This window comes from Mus caroli, unplaced genomic scaffold (genome assembly GCF_978045245.1).
Source record: "Mus caroli unplaced genomic scaffold, Mus_caroli_1 scaffold_15, whole genome shotgun sequence".
In the NCBI taxonomy this organism is placed as follows: Eukaryota; Metazoa; Chordata; class Mammalia; order Rodentia; family Muridae; genus Mus; species Mus caroli.
The window spans coordinates 97,324,261-97,346,325 of record NW_028227270.1 but is presented as its reverse complement, the minus strand read 5'-3'; the positions used below and the strand labels follow the sequence as shown (position 1 = coordinate 97,346,325).

General features: G+C 41.1%; 1 protein-coding gene across 5 annotated transcripts; it reads left to right on the top strand.

The window, feature by feature from the left end:
* Positions 1 to 1,363: 1,363 nt before the first annotated feature.
* On the top strand, positions 1,364 to 21,960 carry Slc17a2 (solute carrier family 17 member 2). Of its 5 annotated transcripts, none has more exons than XR_015045464.1 (13): positions 1,366 to 1,752; positions 5,812 to 5,922; positions 7,644 to 7,855; positions 10,003 to 10,236; positions 10,323 to 10,410; positions 12,686 to 12,772; positions 14,151 to 14,269; positions 14,378 to 14,539; positions 14,994 to 15,126; positions 15,212 to 15,359; positions 16,132 to 16,222; positions 17,438 to 19,790; positions 21,649 to 21,960. XR_015045464.1 is itself a non-coding variant. In XM_029468620.2 (13 exons), exons 3-13 carry the CDS (start codon positions 5,895 to 5,897, stop codon positions 17,570 to 17,572), a joined length of 1,437 nt encoding a protein of 478 aa, XP_029324480.1. In that variant the 5' UTR covers positions 1,366 to 1,752; positions 1,862 to 1,996; positions 5,812 to 5,894; the 3' UTR covers positions 17,573 to 21,960. The 5 variants fall into 5 exon arrangements, 4 of the variants coding, with proteins under 4 accessions (XP_021035863.1, XP_021035862.1, XP_029324480.1 ...); XM_029468620.2 differs by adding an exon at positions 1,862 to 1,996 and having other exon boundaries at positions 17,438 to 21,960; XM_021180204.3 differs by lacking the exon at positions 21,649 to 21,960 and having other exon boundaries at positions 1,364 to 1,752; positions 16,132 to 16,256; positions 17,438 to 17,570.
* Positions 21,961 to 22,065: the final 105 nt, after the last annotated feature.

Genomic DNA, 22,065 nt, shown 5'->3' with positions numbered 1-22,065 from the left:
CATTGCATACTGCAGGGAGCCTTCTTAAACAATTCAAAGGCTTCAGGAAATCCCTGAAATGTATCAGACACATTAGGTCCCATCCAGTCTAGGTATAAATATATAGAGACAAGCTAAGCAGCCTAAAAGAGGCTTAGGGAAGCTTAGGTATCTGTGTAGTACTCTCCAGGTTTCTGAATTCTGTGCGCTGTCACTCATCCTGGGCTGGCTTTTGGAGTTGCAGCTCTTATAAGCAACCCCTAACCTCTACTCCTTGTAGGTAACCGAAATAAAACTCAGGAGTTTGCCATGTTGGATTCTGATGGTGTCCTTACTTTGGCCAATCATGTGTTCCCAATCTGAGTGAACAGCTTTTTGTTCATGTCTCCCCCAGAAAATGTCACACAATAGATGGCTCAGTGGTTTAAAGCGCATTCTGTTCTGGAGGACTGAGGTTAGTTTCCTGAACCTTCTTAAGAGAGGAGTCACAGGCACCTGTAACTCCAGCTCCAGGGTTTGGGGGGCTCCTTAGGTACCCACATGCATGCCATACAGTCACACAAACAGACACATAAATAAAAACAAGAAAACTAATATAGTTTGGATTTTTAAAATAATAATAATAAAAAGAAAATGAGTAGGGACCAGTAAGACTGGCTAAGGAGCTGGGCAGTATAGGCTCTTTGGGGGACCATGATGATAGGACTGGAGTCAGAGGCTCAGCTGGGGCTGAAACGCAGAGAAGGCAGGTCTTCACCTTGTTTTAGGAAGGCCAAGAGACTAACTAGAAAGATCTATCACCATCCACATTCCAAAACCTAAAAGCCACAAAACAAACCCAGGAGTCAGGAGTCAAGCAAAACCACATCAGGAGGACCCAGAGAAAATGGAGGTCGGGAACAGGGGAATTCTCAGAGTCACAGTTCACATCTGTTCACTGTGGACACCAGAGGACGGAAGGCAGTCTAGCTGATTGACTGGATCCCTCCGCAGGACCATCTAGTTCAGGCATCTACCTGTTAGCAGAGAGACGTCATTTCATTCGTCCCATCAACCACTGGGCATTGCAGCCCATTTCTACCCTGTTTCTTCATGTAGAAGCCAGTTTTAACAGGCGGGGTGCTTTGTCTACAGACGAAGAAAGCCCTAGGAGCAAAGGTGGGGATGACTTCAGAGATTCAGGCTAAGGAGCCCCGCTGCTGCTTGCATTCCACGCCTCTTTCCACTTTCAGCGAAGTGGCTTGTTGACTGAATGTCTGTGTGCATAGTTCAAAGCAGAAAAACATAGTGACATCGTTGAGATACTCACTAGGTCGGTGAGAACTTGAAAGTGAAGTTAAAAATTAAGCAGCCACGCCAAATGCAGACTCTCTGTCCCGAGAGCACAGGGTCAAACCTGGCCGGTGTCTGTTCCCACGTGACTCATTACGTTTCTCTGCGAGGAGAGGAAGACACAAGAACACCTTTTTTCAAGCTAGCTTTCTAGTCTAGAGCTTTAAATACTAGTTTAATGGTGACGGTAAGTGTTTTTCTTCTTGTAAATAGGATGTTAATTATGAAGCTATCAGAGATGCCTTCAAGGGAGGAAGTAATGTTAAGAGAACTCAAAAACACACCAACTGCTGCGTGAGGACCTCCATTGAGAATGGTGTGGAGAAGAGGCTTTCTTACAAAATAACAATCCAATCAAGACTCTAAGAAGGTTTGCGAGGCCACTGGTGTCAAGGGCCACTGTGGATCGTGGTCACTAGCCAGAGAAGTATCACTCTAGCGGTGAGTATTGGCTATGGTATGTAGATGTGTACAACTGGCTTTGGATGAAACACTTAACCAGAACAGACAAGGTTGAGCTTCGTGAATGGGCTTAATGAGTCTTTTCCAGTTTCAATACACTAGATCTTGCCTCTCAAGATGAGGAGACTGCCAGAAGCCAAATTAAGATGAAAATCAAGACAACTGAATCTTTCTGGAAGGCTTTCTGCCTTTGTACAGTTAAGAGGTCCCCAAGGAGACCATGGTAGGTGCCTGTAATGACTGGTAGCCATAGAGGACAGGATTTAGTGAGGATGGGTTTCTCTCTTGTCCTAGTGGAATTGCGGAAAGCTACACCTGTGCAATTGGCATAACTCTGTCGAGAATTTTCCCCTTGGGGTCTTCAAACCTTTTTTTTTTTTTAGACTGTGATTTAACTTATAAATACATTGGTTGAGAGACCCCTCAGTTTCTCAGAAAAGTAGAGAGGTAATGAGTTGCCTAGCACTCAAGGGATATTTTTACCCTCGTGTTCTTTTCAGTCTGTGGCGAGATGAGAGCTTTCTCGTCCAAGACAGAACACACTTTAAAAAGCAAGTTTAAAACAAAACATTTTATTAAAATATTTTTATTTGCTCTATGCGTGCATTTGCTCATGAATCTAAGACACTCTAACGTGGAGTGAGTGGGGGCATAGTGGCTGTCACTGCTGCTGTTAATGGCAGTGACATTTGACAATGGAGAACTCCTTGGAGGGGCACACCTCAGACTTTTCCTCATGCAAACAGTCCCATGAAGTAATATTGTCCTCTCTTTCCCTCTGAAACAATCAAGGCGCTAAGCGTTTATGAAACTTGCTATGGTTTGTACAGAGTGGAAATTGAGACTCTGAACTTCTGGCTCCTGATATTTGAACAATATGCAACATTTGCTTTGTTTAAATCAGGAGGCTGGGCTGGCAAAATTATGCAAGATAAGCAGGTTGTTCGGGGAAATCAACGAGTATTAGAAACATTATTGCAACAAAGTAATGAGTTCTAGACGAAGAATAGAATGAAGCCCCTTAGGCAACCATGTCTGTATCACCATTCCTCTCAAAAAAAACCTATTCTGTGTGCCTTATGCCTAACCATAATGTCTGTGTTCCCTTTTCCTCCAATACAATCTATATTGTCCCAACCCTTTTTTAAATATAAATTTTGCTTCGACTTAATCTGTACTGTGTGAGGCTATACCTGAGCTGTGTTTCTAGGTCTGCTTCCCTGAATGGGAAGGTCTTTGAAATTTTCCATGGTCTCAATGGTTTACAGTTAGAATGAGTGTACTGTCTTCAGTGACTCTAATGGCTTGTGATTTCATGAGCCCTGATGGTTGTTTTGAAACATGGTTTTCATTATCTCATTATGGAAAGACTAATGTTTGGAATGGCCGATTTTTATACTTAGGAAAAGGAGAAGCCATCAACAACAAAACAACGGAAGGCTATTTAAGACAGAATTCAAATACTTGAACACGGTAGAAGCTGTGTGACTCCCCTGCTCGCCCCACCACCACCACCACGCACACACTTTCACACCCCTATACCGCTCTCTGCCCAGTGGTGGTGGAATGTAACTCAGAGGCAAAGTGTTTGATTGGGACACATGAGGTCAAGGGTCAATACTTGGGAGAAACAAAAGGCTGTTAAAACATTCATTCTTTTGCATGAGACTAAGACAGAATGAACCTAACACATTTATAATACAGTTCCACTAAAAGAAAAAAGAGATAATTGAAGGGTTTTTCTTTAATATTCAAATCAAAGTCCAACTTATACGTTTATCATTAAATTTCCTAGGGGAATAAATGATTAAAACAGAATATTTCAAAATGAAGCTAGCTATTGTTCTTTAAATGTAAGTTTAAGATGTTAAGGGGGAAAAAAAGAGGCTGTACTAATAAATAGAAAAACAAGCGGTCTGGCCTTTGAGAGACTGGGTACTGACTCTGTGAACTGCAAGGATGAGGCAACTGTCCAGTCTCCTGCACACCGTTTTGCACCTTTAGGCACTGTACCTGGAGCAGAAGATCAGTGTCTTTTGCCTCATCCAGATTCAAATTACACTTGGAAGCCTTTCAGGTCAGAGCAACCAGCCAACATTTGCTCTGATGCTCATCCATTCTTGATAGCAGTTGAGCCTACATGAGGGTTCATTGTAATACAATACAGTTTCAATTAGCCCCAACTTTCAGGAAGCTGAAATAGGAGGATCAGAAGTTCAAGGTCAGCCTGGTCCTCTGACTCTGTCTCAAAAAAAAAAAAAAAATCAAACCAACCAAATAAACCAAAATAAAAACACCCAAGAATATCTCAAAACTTAGATGTCTAATAGTTATTTATTAATTAATTTGGCTCCTATGTCTTAGCTATGCATTTAAGGATATATTTGGACTGGGGAGATAGCTCAATTGGTAAAGTGTTCGCTACACAAGCAAGAGACGTAGGCTCAGACCTTAGCACCTACTAACAAAACAAAAGTTTGGTGGCATGTGTTTGTTTTCCAACTGGTAGGGAAGTAGGGACAGGGACCCCTGAGACTTCCTGACCAGGCAGCCCAGCCCAATCTGCAAACCCAGGTCCTGGTGACACACACTAATTCAACAAACAAGATGGACAACTCTTGAAAAATGACATGTGAGTCTGACCTCTGGCTTCCACAAGCACCTTCACATATGCACGCATTACAATAGAGAGTTTTGGATAAAATTCTTTATACCTTCCATGATGGCCTTCTGTCCTACGATTATTTAAAAGGGTGAGAATATCTCTTTATATCTGATTTCAGAAAGTATAAGATCCTGATTATGAAATATAAATATGATACAGGTGTTTTCAACAGTTGTTGAAGATACAGGCTCGAGTGGATATAATTTATAAGATTCTTAGAAGGTGTGCTCTTCCCTAAAGGAAGCGAAAGTACATATCCCGCCCAAAGAGATGCAAACACTGAATTACACATGTCCAAGTTTGGAGCCATAAATTGTATTTGCTTTTTAAAGTAGCTAAATTAATTTACGATTACAGCAGAAACCTCCAGTCAGTATAATTTTATAAGTGTTTTAAAGATATTGTCAGCTCAATAAAATGCTCATGTTATGAGTAGTAAAAAAAATATTCTAATCACAGAAGGGAAGTCAAGGCTTCAGGAGTTTGAATCAGCTGCTCATATTACATCTGTCCTCAGTCAGAAGAAATGACTGATGCATGCTCAACACTTTCCCCATTCTTATGAAGTTCAGGGTCCCCTGCTGGGGAATGATGATTGGCTGATTCTCAGCTCAGTTAACTAACATAATCAAGTTAGTCTTACACTAGGGAACCCATAGGCCTACCTCCCAGGTGATTCTAGATTCTACCAAGTTGACCATCACCACTGAGCATCACAGTGCGTGAAGGTCATGTAGCATCTCCAAAGAAGATACCACAGAACACTGTGCTTGCCCAAAGGGAGCAGAAAAAATGGTCAGGATGGGAGTAAAGGCTGCTCTAGAATGATCTTCTTCAGCTCTTGGGCTTGACTGTTCTGCTTTTTGGTCTGCTCTAAATAATGGTACTTCCTAGCATTGAATGGTTCTCTGTGATTTGATAAAGCCTTTGCTCAGTCGTTCGTTCAGTTTCATAGCACAACTGGATGGTTAGGGAATTTGCTCTAAAGACTAGAGTTCCTCCTAAAAACTCAGTCCACTGAAAGCACAGTCAGAATGTATAAGACCCAGAATGTGGACGTCATGAAGAAGAACAAACAAGCCAACAGCAAATGTCCACTACTTCCTGATCTCTAGAGGCAGCATGGGCAGGAGGAAGCTGTGTGTCATTCTTTTTTTTATTGTTTCTTTTGTTTGTTTCTTTTTGCTTTTTGTTTTGTTTTTTGAGACAGGGTTCCTCTGTGTAGCCCTGGCTGTCCTGGAACTCACTTTGTAGACCAGGCTGGTCTCGAACTCAGAAATTCTCTTGCCTCTGCCTCCCGAGTGCTGGGATTAAAGGTGTACGCCACCACGCCCGGCGCTGTTTGTCATTCTTACATGATATTCTTCTCATAGGTCAAAGCCTGTGGTGGTGAAAGTGATTTGGGGCAGAGGGAAACCCCCGCCACAAAGTGCACATCACTCACCAGAGAAACAAAATGGATGAGAAGCCTACCACCAGGAAAGGTAAGATGCTGTCCTTGTTTGCAGGTAGTTAGAGAAAACTCAGGGCTTGGCCCTAGATACTTCATTCATGACAGCTGTCCTCTTCCTGCCTTTTCTTTATATTGTACTCCTGGATGCTGTTAGTATAACATCAGACCCAACCTCAATCCCAAGATGTCACTTGCTATTTATTGTTAGGAGACAAAATGGATTAATCTTGCAGAAATTGAACCAAATGATCAATAAATCCTATAGCCAAGGAATGCAATGAGTTTTGAACAAGTGATTTAAAAGCAAACAGCCAGCTTAGCTGTTTTACAGATCCCTGTGGGACACATTTGCCAAATGTCTAGCCACTTCCTCTGAGCTTGGCAACTTAAATTGATATCAAAATAATTCATTTGCAGGCAGCTAGTTCTACCAGTGAGGCTACTTGGAGATTTCTTCCATTTATTTTTATTTTTCTTCACAGATCCAGTTTATGTCTCACAAGTCATAGTCTTCCAAATATGCAGGAGAAAAAGGCCTAACCTGTCAGTCACATGGAAATCCTTCTAATACTAACCCATTGCTTTATTTCATTGGGAATAGATATAGACTATCATACATTATACATACATTATACAAATTCGATGAATGCATAGACACATGCTTGTGTATTGCAACTCCATTGAATACTATTTTGCATCATTTTACCTATAAGTTTAGCATAATTATTTTTCCATATTTGTTTGAAAAGCTGAAAAACCATGGAGGAAGGGTCTAGTAATACACAGGGGTGGGGGAAGTCAAAGAAGCACTCATAGCATTGTGAGATATCAGCTTTCAGCTGGGCATGGTGGCAAACGCCTGCAGTCCCAGATGTTCAAGAGGCAGAGCTAGGGACATCAATTGACCCTAGGAGTTCCAGACTAGTTTGAGCCACAAAATAAAAAGGAGGAGAAGAAAGCGGGCATGTTCAGGCCAGAAAGGGAGAAGAATGTTATTTCTGTGACAGTTTGAAGGAGGATCCTCAGACTTGGAAGTGTTGTCTCTGAAAAGCAGCTGTCATGTCAAATCTCACAAGCTCTGTGAGAAATGAATGTACTAGATGAGAAGGACTGCTTCCGTGCAATGCAGAGGGGTGCCATTCATGGGGTGCCATTTACGGTCAGCTCTGCCATGATCTCCCCAGTGTCTTATTTTAGAGAAATGTAGCACAAAATCCTTGCATTAAGGTTTTCCCTTTCCTTGGCACCTGACCCCACACTTTTAGAGAATATTTGCAAGATTCCAAACTCATCATGCTTATTATACCCAGAAAAATAATATAGCAACAGTGTTTAGAGGAAATATGTTGGTAAAAGATAGGCATTGGGATTATTAGCTCAGCCTGATGACAACTGGTTTATAGTTTTGTTGTCATGGAAGGCTGAGGCAGGAGAGATGGCAAGTTCCTGGGCTACAAAGTAAATTCAAAGTCAATTGGAGCAACTTAACAAGATCAGTCTTAAAAGCATTTTAAAAGGGGCTGAGACCAAGCTCAATGGTAGGCTGCTTGCCTGGTAAGCAGATGCAAAGCCTGGATTCAATCTCCAGTATAAAAAAGAAAGGAAAAAGAAAAGGACAAGAGTTTCCTCCAGAAACCAAGATAGTAGTATTGATTGGTGTCATCTAGAGTTCTTTCAGATTTAACAGGGGCAGAAATGGAAAGCAGCAGTTTCCTTTCGGGTGTTCATTCTGTAACCCTGTGTCCTGCCTAGGGTCAGGTTTCTGCTCATTACGCTATGCGCTGGCTCTCATCATGCACTTCTCCAACTTCACCATGATAACGCAGCGTGTGAGTCTGAGCATTGCCATCATTGCCATGGTGAACAGCACGCAGCATCAGGACCCAGCTAATGCATCCACAGAGGGGCCTGTGATGGATCTCCTCAGCAACCGGAGCAGAGGCATCAAGGACTTTAGTACCCGGGTGAGTGAGGTGGAGAGAGGGCTCTGTGCTGACAGAAGATAACAGACAAGAACAGGGGAGGGAGGCTTCAGTCTTGACTCTGCAGATTATAGAATTCAACCGTAAACTGAAAAGGACTGAAATGATTTTCAAGCCATTGCTTGAGTCTGTCATAATAATAATCTTTCATTGAAGTAACATTAGAGAGAAGTTGTAAGAAAAAATTAAAGAAAAATTTAAAAATAGGAGTAAGAAACTACTTGAGTTTCTTCACAGAAAAACTAGTTACTGTCTAGGGAACCCTTCTGGGTTGCCCCATTCTATTTGAGTCCCTGCAGCTCTCATAATTTCTAAAGCTATTTATAGCTCGGCAAATTCTATAGGATGACTAGAAATGATTGATTCTAGTTCTGTGAAGAATCTGTCTCCACTCGTCTAGTCAGCAGTTCCCTGACTGTGCCTGAGTTAGGCAGTTCGTCATCTATTTAAATTCTACCCTCCCCCCCCCATTTCTGTCCAGCTTAGCTATGAGTGGTTCTTTTTTTCTCTTTTTTTCATAAGCTACCACGTTTACCAGTTCCCTCACTAATCAATGAATTAAGCAGTATCTCTATCACAGGTTCATTGCATAGTTGTATAAGAACCATAAAGATACCCTATTTTTGTAGGCATCCTTTAACCAGTCATTTACTATGCAGTCCTAATGACATCCCTATAATCCATGAGTTAGGACTGTGCTATATACTACTATTCACACTCTCGTGCTTGGGAATTCAAGGCACCTTCAAGTCGACTTTTGTCTGGACGTGCTGCATCCCACCAGAGCCTGGTCTTCTTCCTCCACAGACTCCCATCCACCAGTGGATGAGGAACTTCTCTGCTCAGAGTCAGACACTGTCACTGTCAGTGTGGGAGCAGTTCATATACCAGATGCCGCAAGTCTAAATGTGCTTTGTATCCAATGGGAATGTCTTACTTGCTTTCTTCACACAAATCCCAGACATGTTTTTTCAAAAGATGCCTCAAAATCTAGGATCTTCCTAAACTGTTTTTTTCTTCCTCAAGTTTTCTGTTCTATTTATGTCTACCCTCAAATGTTAATTCTAACATGAATCGTATACTCTTCTGAGTTATAATAATCTTTTTTCTTTGTTTATATTTTGAGACAGGGACCCTCTAGATAGCCCTGGCTGTGCTGTCCTAGTCTTTGTTATGTATATCAGGCTGGCCTTGAGCTCATGGATATTTGCCTGCCTCTGCCTCCCTAGTGCTGGGCTTAATTGCATGCTCCACCAATGCCTGGAGGCTAAAGTTATTTTAAGTTAATAAATATTTCTCCTGTTACATCCTTTGGTGATCAGATCTAGACCTCCAGAGATTATTAAAGTACTGAGTTATTCATTCATAATGTATATCTTAGTAACTTGATCCTTCCAGGCAGACCAGACATAACAACTAAATGTGATTTTCATTTTTCAATAGGGGGTTAATTTGTTAAGAAATAAGAAAAGTTGTGTTCATTTTATTCAATGAGAGTCGGTGGCACTCCAGTTTTCAAAGACGCTCTTTAGCATGGAAGCCATCCAGCCGAGGCTTGCTGCTGTTCTCAGACTCTCATCTATGTGGCCATTTATCTTTTCAAAAAAGATATATTAATGTTTCTATGTGTGAATGTTTGCCAGTGCGTATGTATGTATACCTTCCAAATAGGTGTCACATATATTCTCAGAAGCCAAAAGCACATCCGATGCCCTGAAGCTAAAGTTACAGTTGTGACAGCCACCACGTGGGTTCTGGGAACCAAACCTGTGTCCTCTTCAAGAGCAGCAGGTACCCTTAGCAGCCAACACATCTCTCTAACTCCATATTCACATATCTTTATCTCTTTCCTCTATCTCTTACATTTAGAATTTCCCTCCCGTCAAGAGAAACAAATTAGGGATAGAGTTGGTTATTTGTAAAAAAACAAACAAATAAAAAATAAGTTAGGTAAAAATCTGAGGAAAAAAACCCTATATCAAACTAAGTATTTAAAATAGAATTATAATAGGTTTTCTTGAATACGGAACAACTTTAGTCGTAAAGTAGTTTTTCAAATCAGGACTTTTTAGCAAAGAGGATGCTCCTACTAACTAACTACTAACCCTAACCCTTCCCGTCTTTTCCAGGGTGCTGTCTATCAGTGGAGCACAGAGACCCAGGGCATTATCTTTAGCTCCATCAGCTATGGAATCATATTGACGTTAATACCAAGTGGATATTTAGCGGGGATATTTGGAGCAAAGCAGATCCTTGGCGCTGGGTTGCTCATCTCATCCCTGCTCACGCTGTTTACTCCACTGGCGGCTGACTTTGGGGTGATTTTGGTCATCGTCATTCGCACAGTCCAGGGGATGGCACAGGTATCTCGCTACTATTCTCAGACTGAGTGAGGTACAGATTCCCAACATCTGCAAAACAACAAAGGTCTCAACCACTTTCGTTGCAGGGAATGGCCTGGACCGGTCAGTTCACAATTTGGGCAAAGTGGGCTCCGCCACTTGAACGGAGCAAGCTCACCAGCATTGCGGGTTCAGGTGAGGACGCGTAAGTGTGTCAGTGGATGGTGCTTTGCTCTGTTCTTCTGTGATGAAGGTGATTTCAATATTCAAGAAAAAAAAATAGAGCAAGATGCGACAATTGCATAACAAAGGAGAAACATACATCTGTGCTGTAGAGCCTCAGGCTCAGGAGTAAGGCACTGTGACCTACATCACTCAAAGGCTGAGGCCTGATGGGGAAAGAAATAATGAGCTCTATGACAGGTAGAAATGTAATTGGTCATAGTGTCTATTTTCTGTCATCCTAATACTGAGGAGGCAGAGGCAGGAGGATTGCGAGTTTGAACTCAGCTCATCTTATAGAAAATTACATTTTCTTGAGACTCTGTTTCAAGAAAGAAAAGAAGAATGTAAATCAAAACCATGTTGTACTCACATTTCAAGAAAATATTGGAGGGCAAAATAAGGACTCAGAGAGGCCAAGAGCAAAATCGACTGGAAGGTGAAATATCTACATCATCCTGCTATTCTGAGCTAAGTAACTCCCATAACTCTCTTAGGTGCATGCTATTGTTGTGCTTCTATCTCACATAGAAGGGAGTTAGTGTATGTAGAGATTAAGAAAATGGTACAAACACAAATAAACGATAAGTAGTAGAACCAAGATTTAAGCCTAGGCTCTTTGATCTCAGAGCACACAGTCTTGGTCATAATGTAAGAAGGACCCTCATAATGTGCGGTCTCACCAAGATCCCCTCGGGGATGACTGCACAGCAACTTGTAGACCTGAAAACACATATGTAAAGGACAGATCTGAGGTTCTATCAACAGCTCACTCACAGGTCCAGCAGAAGCCACCCCCTGCAGTCTGTTCCCTCATAGAAACCCTCCTGCTTGCTTCTCTGCCACCACTGTCATGGCTTCCTCTATCTCCAAGTGCTCCCTGCTAGTCTTTCTTCTCTGGCTGGATTTTCTCTTTCCATCCATGCTAATTTATTTTTTTGTACTGCCGAGGCAGTTCCATGTGCCCCTTACAAATATAGAATAAAGACTCACTTCCTTATTATACTGATAGATGGTCAGGCATTTTGTTACAACATGCTGACCACTCAGCTCCCTCTGCAGGCGAGGGTCTGGTAGCATGAGTTGTCCACTTCCCCATGGAAGCTGTCATCACTTCCCCATGGTTCTCAGCTCACAGGTTTATGTCTTTAAAAGATTCTATACCTCTGGTTTTGTTAAAACCACAGATATTTACTGTATCTTTATACATTTGTCTAGGTTTCCAGTTGCAGTTAATTTAATTTTATCTGTTCCCCTTGTACATTATTACATTCTAATATCAGTTCTCAAAAGGAAGAATAGAACTGTGCTGTGATACCAATTCAGTGGGAGCAAAATCTAGTATTTAAAACATGAAGATGAACAGAGAGGATAGGGCAGGGTAGGAGAGAATAGAATAGAATAGAATAGAATAGAATAGAATAGAATAGAATAGAATAGAATAGAAAATAGAATAGGATAGACTAGAATAGACTAGACTAGACTCCTTCCACATTGGGCAGGTGACTATGAACTTGTGAAACCTTTCTGAGGTTTGTATATATGGCTGTATTTGCAAGTGTTTGTGTACACTAAATATGTATACTATTGCTATGTAAAAAGCATTTCCTACTGTGAATCTGTAAAATGCATAGCTGCAATTTTTGTTCAGCTTTGTTTATTTGGTTGTTGCTTATTTGAGGCAAGGTTTTACTAGATAGCCATAACTGGCCTGGTTCTATTGATGTAATCCATACTGGCTTCAAATTCACGTCAGTCCTCTTTCCTGAGATTCCTGAGTGCTGGGATTGCAGAGACATGCCCTCGTGCCTGGCTGTTGCTTTTGTCATTGTAGACCCCAAGGTCCAATTGTAATCCAGTTGGAATACATTTGTGATAGTAAATTTTGCTCATTGTTCTCTCACCAATTAGAGCAAAATCTTGAACACAGGGACTGTATCTCTCTAATTCAGGTAAGTCTTTATGTTTCTGCACCCAGCTTCACATTCCACCATGGTGAGCTGTACTGGTAGAGAGTTTCTATGATAAGCTGAGAAGTTAGAGTTGACCGCATTGCTGTTACAAAGCTACTGTAACAGTAGACTGCTGTTTAGTATAGTGCTCGTAATTTCTCACAATGTTGGGAGAGTCTAGTGAACAGGAATAAGTCCTCTCATCACACAATAATTCCAAACCATTGGCATAGGGACAATGTTCACATTCTAGCCACTGCTGTCTCCATAAGGATTCCCCCTTGTCTTCCCTTTAGGGGCAGCGTTTGGGTCCTTCATCATCCTCTGTGTGGGAGGACTAATCTCACAGGCACTGGGCTGGCCTTTTATCTTCTACATCTTTGGTGAGCCACTGTCTCTTAAATAACACTTTTACTTCTCAGGATTTTGTTTAAGGTAGACATCACTCAGCTTTCCCCCGGGTTCTTCATTAATTGGAAAATTATGGAGAATGTTGAAGATTGGTAGCTTCCTTAGTATAGTTCATGAATCGTGGTCTCACACCTTCCAGAGGTTTGGCCAGTCTACAAGCACAGGGTAGATGAGATCACTCTCCGCAGCTTTCTGAGAAGCTTTTGAGAAATCAGTTACAACGCCTTTCCTGTCTGCCACACATACCTCCCAGTACCTCCACCATTGTTCCTCGAGTGCCTGGTCTCCTGCCGCTGTGCAGTTAAGGCATCAAAGCTGATTGAGAGCACCTTCTGTGTCTACACATTTTGTAATAATTATTACATTTATCCAATATGCCTTTAGCCTGTTCTCTATCAAGGGAATCATGGAAAGCTTAACTCAGATCTTCCTTCCTTCACGGAGCATTCTGCAACCTAGTCATCTGGTCCAGCCATTCTCCCCTCTAATGGTCTTTTATCGGCACTTCCTGTTCAGGACATATGATGTTTCTTGTCTCACTAAACTGTGAAATGCTTAGATCAAAGGATCCATTATATAATGTTTTCCAGATTGCTATGGTAATCATAGTACCTGAAATTTAGCTCCCAATAAAACAACAGATTAACCAGATAGTGTGGAAGGGGTTTAAAGAACAACTAGTTCTCAGAATCTTTTAACATAGAGTATTTTTTGAAATGATGCCAGTTGTGCAGGCCTTTAAACCCCAGCACTCCCGAAGGCAGAGAGAGGCACTAACTCTCGCACTAACACTGAATCCCAGTCATTTTGTTTCACACAAGTTAACCTGCTTTAACTCCACAAGAGAATAGTTTGAATACAAATAGACACCTCTTGCAACCATATTAGAAATATTCCTGTGCCACAATGACTGCTGTTGTGGCTTCGTGTATGCATAACTACTTTTTCTTCAGTTTCAACCACACGAACCAAAAACAAGACAATAGCCTGTGTGCCAAAAAGATATATATGGCTATAACAAGACCATATATGGCTATAAATAAACTCTGAATTCTTAAGCCTTGGCTTCACTGATTTATTTTCATGTTCACATTATCTCCAAGATTCTGACATTGACAAAAAGCAAGGTGTTTGTTTGTTTGTTTGTTTGTTTGTTTTTGTGAACTGGCATCTAAAAAGGTTCAATAGAAGGAGATTGATAGGGTAGAAAAGAGAAGAGAAACTTAGTTCTATACAGTAGAATACTCCCAAGTTGGTATGTGTGGTAGAAAGGCTGTGATATTTCCCACAAAACATTATTCTTCCACTCTATGAGTCAACCTGAAGTATAACTGCATCCCTACTTCCCAGGTAGCATTGGCTGTGTCTGCTGTGTGCTGTGGTTCACGGTGATTTATGATGACCCCATGCATCACCCATGCATAAGTGTGAGGGAAAAGGAACACATCACGTCCTCAGTGGCTCAGCAGGTACTCCGCACCCTCTCCTTCCACCCATGGACCATGCAGATGTCTGCAGAGCACTGTTTCTAGGGTAACCTATCCTAATGCCAGTGTCGATTTGATGGTTTCTTTCAGTCAAGTTCTCCCAGAAGGTCTGTCCCCATAAAGGCGATGGTCAGATGCCTGCCACTGTGGGCCATTTTCATGGGTTTTTTCAGTCATTTCTGGCTTTGCACTATAATCATAACATACCTACCGACGTACATCAGCACAGTGCTGCATGTTAACATCAGAGACGTGAGTACACTCCTCTACTGTGGCTATGACAATAATGGCTGTAGTCCTGCACTGCGCACTATATTCCAGTGTATAGAATTATTTCCCCTTCACCATGGTGGTGACAGAGGCAGTGCCATGACTCCCATTTCACAGCAGTGGAACTGGGACATTCAGAGGTGAGATAACTTGCTGTGGGTTACATGACTCCTGCGACTACTGCTGCGCATCTGGGTTCTTAATTGCCATGTTCTTCTGCCACACCTACTGGTCCAGAAGTTTCCCCCAGAAACTTACATCCCTTTTCTCGGGCGTTGGTTCTCTGGCCTAAGACAGTGCCCTTCCACATGGCAAGGGTGCTAGTTTCCGTCAAACAACTGGGAATGTCAGAGGTTAGGCTATGTTCCTGTCTGTGTGATAAACGCTGGTTCCCCACACTGCTCTGTGATGTTCTGTGTACATTTCCTTCTTTCAGAGTGGGGTTCTGTCCTCCCTGCCTTTCATTGCTGCCTCAAGCTGTACAATTTTAGGAGGTCAAATGGCAGATTTCCTTCTCTCCAGGAATCTTCTCAGCTTAATCACAGTTCGAAAACTCTTTTCATCCCTGGGTAAGGACAGGTGTGTGGACCCAGGTAACCACTCTCCTGCCTGCGTGTGCTTTGAGAAGCCTCTTGACATGTCCCCATTCTCCAGGGCTCCTCCTTCCATCCCTTTGCGCTGTGGCCCTGCCTTTTGTGACTTCCAGTTACATAGCAACCATTGTTTTGCTGATACTCATTCCTGGGACCAGCAATTTGTGTGACTCAGGGTTCATCATCAACACCCTAGACGTTGCCCCCAGGTAAGGGCTTTACCTGTCTGTTGCCTTTATCAGACCACTCACGTGATGGCAGTTCTCCGTGTCAATGCCAATGTGCAAAGCCTATCTCTTGTTGATGTGTACTAAACCAAGGTGAAGTGACAGATAACTAGAAATGTTGGTTGACAGCCATGGCCACGTGTCTCATTTCTGGATAGAGAAAGGTTTTCAAGTTCCCTGGTAAGAGATTAAACTGTGTGTTTTGGGAAAAGGCCACAGACATCTGTTTTGGAAATTTTCAGGGTGTTTATTATGCCAGCCACCACACGTAGACTACTCACCACAAGCCAGACCTATGCTAACACATTCTCAGAAATCAATATGTGTCATCATCACAAATACATTAAGTAGATCCTATTATGACCCCCTGATTTAGGGAAAGGAGACTGAAGCACACTGGCATATGAGACCTGCCTGTGACACTTGCCTGTGACACGTCACACAAGGGCAGAGCCAGGATCTAAAGGCATACAGTTTGGCTTCAGAGTTGGAAACTGATACTTGTCTGTTAAGCAAACTGCCCTCTGCACTGAACACTGTTGTGAAAAAAGTTCCCACAGAAACTACTTCTCTGGTTATTCTCGCTATTGATTCAGTAGATGGATGTTTTCAAAGTTGGTAAATAAATATTTCTTTGGATGTCTTTAGGTAACGAAAACTACTAGGCCAAATGACCTTGCCATTAAAAATGTGTTTCATGAAAGTTGAACTTCTGCTATGGATGGTTTTCTACATAAGATCATCTTCTCCACAGATATGCAAGTTTCCTCATGGGCATCTCAAGGGGATTTGGTCTTACTGCAGGAATCATCTCATCCACTACCACCGGATTCCTTATCAGTCAGGTTGGGCATGTTATTGAACATCTGCAAGTGGCAGGTATTGTTTTAGGTATTGAAAATATATACCGTGCTCTCAAAGGTTATACAAGTGGCCAGGGGAAGCAAGCATGGATTTGAACATTCAGTTCATGAAAATCACACTGTGGCATGTCATGTTTCCCGGGGAAAGAAAAGTGAAAAGCTGAGTTTGTCAAAGGGAATCAGTATTCATTTTGTGAAAATGAACTGTTTGGGTGCAAAGAACAGTTTTTCCATGACTTCTGGGGGTAAAAGGAGCGAGAGGGGGTGGAGAGATAGCTCAGCAATTTAAGACCAGGCTCACAACCAAAGAGACAAGAGAGAGGCCTTTATTGTGACAAGACTGAATGAATGATGTCAAGAATTAGTAAGTGATAAAGATGGGAGAAGGAAGAGGGGGTTATGAAGAGTCCAATCAAATTAATTGTAGACAGTTTGTACATCAGTAAAGGGAAAAACTAATATCTGAGGGTCCTTATTAATAAAGACATCAATCTGTAGACAGGAGAGAGGAGAGCAGCTGTATGACTTTAGGGAGCATGACTGAGAGGTTTGCTCTCAGCCTCTAAGTGTGGTCTAGTGAGCAAGAGGGAAGGCAGTAATGGAAGACTCAGGCTAGGATGGAAGAACGGTAGTGTCAGCCTGAGAAGCAGAGTCTTGTTTTGTTTTTAGTACAGCTAGATGACCTAGATTATGGGCTAATTTATGAGTAAATTTATAAGAATTCTCTATGATGATAACGGCAACAGTGAATTGGCCTGACAAGAGTTTATCAAACAGGTCAAATGTAGTTCACAATATGTTGAAAAGTTCATGTAAGGAGCTGAACTGATTGAAGTCAATAGCTAAAAAACTAAACAAAGCAAGAAGGACAGACCTCGACTATGCATTTTGGCATAATTATAAAGTTTCATATTTATAACTGTTGAAATCCAGATTTCTGGAGAAGCATCAGTATTGCTTAATCTGTTTTCATTTGGGAAAGTAGCTACTACAACATAGGACCCAATGTGCTTTATAGAGACATTTGGTTCCCAACAGTTTCATGACCCCCTTGGCCAACAGGATACTAAGTGTGTTCTGTATTTGCCCCTTAATTTGTGTGTGATTAGCAATGCAATATGCAAAGCAAAGGACTTGTATAATTGGTAGGAAAGAAATTTATAATATTAATAATTCATTGTATGTTTTTGTGTTCAGGATTCTGAATCAGGATGGAGGAATGTGTTTTTCCTGTCTGCTGCTGTCAACATGTTTGGTCTGATCTTTTATCTCATATTTGGACAAGCAGAAATCCAGAACTGGGCCAAAGAAAGGACTCTCACCCGCCTCTGAGGATGTAGGGTTGGAGACCAACCAAAGTACTGACCCTTAACATACTTTGCTTATCACCATTCTTTCTTTGTACTTACCACCATAGACACAGCACTTCTCTATTCTGGCTGGGTGCTAGCTTTTTCCAAAGATCTTCAAAAGCAGATTCCAGGCTACCCTCCAGAGTGAGTTAGTCTGTGGTGGAACCCAGGTGCCACTAAGTTTTAGACACCCGGGAAGTTTTTCATGCAACATACAACTGTGGTTGATAATGGTAGAGGAATTTGAAGTCAATTGTAATTGCCTTTGAATTTTCCTCTTTGGAAAGTACTAGATGAATAAAAATCTATCTGAAATAATTTGATAAACACCTTCTTTGAGACTGTTAGGAACACAGGAAAGGTCCTATAAGAATTGTATTTTTAAGCTATAAAACTCAACAAAGAACAGAATTGAAGCCTATAATCATAGAATTAACTTTATTCCTTTTATAATACTCCAGGAAACATGGGTGTTTATACAATTAGATGCTGTTAAAATAAACATACTAAGATTAAACAAAGTGCATTAAAGTTATGTAGAGTAAGATTCTTTCTAAAGATGGAACAATATTTATGGATCTTAGCCAATTTCTTGGAGGCTGTGACCAAAAAACAATGAGAAAATGATTCAATGAATGAAGTTTAAATGGAATACAGAAAGAGAGATTGAATAGATACCAGAAAGGGCAAAGTGAACACCTCAAAACACTATCATAGTTTAGTCATGTGGTGAAATTAGAAAGAGAAAACAGAAACACTCTTAAGTGAACATCAGGGAAGAGATTAGTAAGGGTTAAATGAGCTGGAGAGAGGCTTGGGAAAAAATTGCATAAGAGACATTCATCCTGAAGGTAGAGACTATGTGACCCTCATATTCTCCCAAATAGTCATATTCAATTATAAAATAAAATTCAGTAGTAATTGGTTTGGGGTTTTAATGTGTACAATATACTCTAAGGTACCTCCATATAGATGGCTTATTCTATTTTGTCTCAATTTTCTTAGAAAAATTATTTTTAAAATCATATTAGGAATTTCAAAATTACTGCAGGACAAGAACCTTTGATTAACTCATAAGGGGAAGAGAACCTTCTAATTAGGTTAGAGTTAGAACAACAGGTACTTAGGTTAGAGTTAGAACAACAGGTACTTTTGACCAGAAGTTGTAAGGATAAAAGTTGGTGTCAGGTACTGAGGGTGATGCTGAGATAATAACTCATTGGCTCTGCTTTCCAAATATTTTAATACATAGAGTAAAGGAGTCTGTAGGAAACTAGAAGACTGGAAAGAGGGAGATTATATAATGAATTGGCATGTTATATATGAAGGGAGAGAGAGCTCTCAAGGAATGATTGTAGTCTGGGTGTTAAATTGAGAGAGGGAAGAAAGAAGTGGATAACAGGAAATATGGGGAGAGACAGCTAAAACTAAGGTCCATTAGAAGGGTCATATGGAAACCTACTAGCATAGAAACTTCTTAAATATATAAAAACACATATGAATGAAAGCAATATAAATGAAATCACCACGAAATGGGAGACAAAGCTCTAACTAGGCATCTTCTACCACCAAATAAAACCTCTAGTGCCAGAAATGGCTTACATCTAATTGAGTTGTTGGCTGGAGATGACCCATGGAAACCCACAAATAACCCAAGCTATTGCCAAGGCCATCGGTGGCTCTCCACAAACTGATGGTTAGGCCCTATTGCTGAAAACAACACCTACATTACTCAATGAACACTGAAAAGTTGTACTGGTGCCCACATAGAACCTTACTGACTAGTTCATGGTTGAAGAAGGCACTCTTTGTGCTCCCAGTGGAGAAAGGAAAACACCAACCTAGCTAAAAACTTTGGCTCTGCAATAGTGATCTGCTTGAACGATATGCTGGTAAATAGTGGGAAAAAAAAGTTGTGGGAGTAACTAACTATCTGATGTATTTAAGGTGGTCCAAAACAAAAAACAAACAAACAAACAAAAACAACAACAACAAAAAAAAAACATGCCTAAGAATTCTCAGTTGGTCAATAACCTGAGACTAGATAGGTCAGATAGGTCATAGACCTATAAGAAAGGCAAATACTACTATTCAATGAAAGGAACATGGCAATAAAATGACTCCTAATGACCTTCTGCTATACTTACAGATCAGTGTCTTGCTCAGCCATCATCCAGAGAGGCTTCTTCCCGTGTTAGGTGAGAATACAGACACCCACAACTGGACAATGTGCAGAAAGTGAGAGACCTTGGAACCCTCAGTCTAAATGGGATGTCTCCATCAAATTTTTCCCCTCAGGGTTCAGGGAACTTTGGAAAAGTAGGGGAAAAGATTGTAAGAGCCAGTGGGGATGGAAGACACCCTCCCCCCCCCCCAAGGAGACAAGGCCTTTTAGACACAACAGAGCTGATGCCCATGTGAACTCATAACCTTTGTGAAAGCATACCCAGTATGCACATGTCTTAGCCAGAGCGGGCACCAGCACTGAGAAGAACATGGACACAAACCCCCATCCCTACCCAGAAGGTGACTCCAATTGACAACCATTCTAAAAGGAAAACTTTGTTTGCTCTAATGGAGTTGTACTGGTTATACAAATTACACGTAAAGGCAGACCCCCATGCCTAGCAGTAGATGGGCAACACAAAAATCAACTCAATGATATTCTTGAAGGTTGCTTTTGTTTTTTGTTTTGTTCTGTTGACTCATAATCTTCATTTGCTCTTTTTTTAATTACCTTACAGATATTTTGCTTATACATTATGGTTTTTATTTTATATTTTAGTAAGATTCCTGTGTTTGCATGAATGTGTATCATTACATCTCTGTGTGTTTCTTGTACTTTCTCTTTGGCTCTTTTTCCCCCTGTTTGTATGTTTGTTTGATCTATTCTAGTTTGTTGAAACCACTTTTAGAGTGGCCAAATCTTGTTGCTTTTATGGCGAAGAAGGGTTGACACACAAGGTCTCTCTGTGTAGCCCACACTATCCTTGAACTCATGATCCTCCTTCCTCACTCTCCTGAATGCTAAGCCTATGCCATCAGGCTTGCTGCTCAGTTGCTTTTCTGAAACTGGGCAAAGTGGAGGTCAAAGGACAACCTCAGCTGTTGCTACAGGGGAATCATCCACTGGTTTTATTTTTGTTTTGAGATCTCTCACTATTCTAGAAACTGCAAAGTAGAGCAACCTGGGCAGCCAATGAGTTCCAGAGATCGACAAGCTTCTGCCTCCCCGGCCCTGGGGATAAAAGCACATGCTACCATGCTCAGCATCTTTTTTATACAGCTTCTAGAGAATCTAACTCAAGTACTAATGCTTGCTAGCAAGTTCTTTGCTATCTCCCCAGCTTCCCTACTTTTTCGATATGTAACTCTTCAGCTCTAGAAAGCACTTAATCTAGTGCTATCAGCGAATGATCTCCAATGGTCCAACTTTATGGACCTATGTGTAACACTATCACCTGGGGGGGGGGGCTATCATAGAAAATATACCATGGGTGTAAGGAGGAAGGCACGGAAGAGTACAGAGACTAAATGACACAAAGAGCAATGCAATGCATCCTCACCTATAACCCTACAGCCATTCTGCCCTGTAAAAGTTCTTACTCAGGAGTGATTGTCTAGATGATGTAGAGTGGCATATGTGGAGCCTGGCGGATGGAATTTGGATGTCAAATGAGGCTTTGGTCTCACACTCAGAGAAATGAATTAAAATATGTCCAAGAGGCTCAGGATATTGGCATAGACTATAACTCACAACACTTGTACAATAAAATCAAGAAACCTTTTCCTCTTGGGAAAATAAATTCATTATTCACATATTTCTCCAAAGTTGTTATCAAGTTTTGCACTGGCTTCCTTTTTTTTTTTAAAGACATGTAAAAGCATTTATTTTATGCAAAAAATTAAATAGGATTATGTGCACAGAGATAGTGTACACATCACCTATGCTGAACAATGAATACCAAGGAATACAATATTGTTATAACAGTTGTCTGTAAAATAAAAACTGAGCCCCAATTATCACAGAAAAATAAAATGCCTATTTCCCAACAGCATGGTGCCGGCCATCGAGAGCAACTCTGCATATCTCTGCTCCTCACAACGCTGCCAGTGTCTATCCACTGATACTTCTCAAACAAACAAGCAAACAAACACCCCTAAAAGCAAAACCAACCTTTTTTTTTTTACATTAATAATAAAAATCTGGTGACAAAATTGTAAAGCCAAATACTGGACAGTCTTTACTCCCTGAAAACTCCAATTATTCCATCATAATCATAGGAATCAAAACCATTTTAAAGTGATATGCCTTATGAAACAATATGTACATTTATTGCAAGTTACATTAAACACAGCTAAAAACTCTGTACTGGGCTTTCTCCATTACCACCTACTTTGTTTTCTATTTGGAACTTGGCACTGATCCTAACACAACTGCTAACTCAGCAATCCACGGCCATTGCCCTGTTG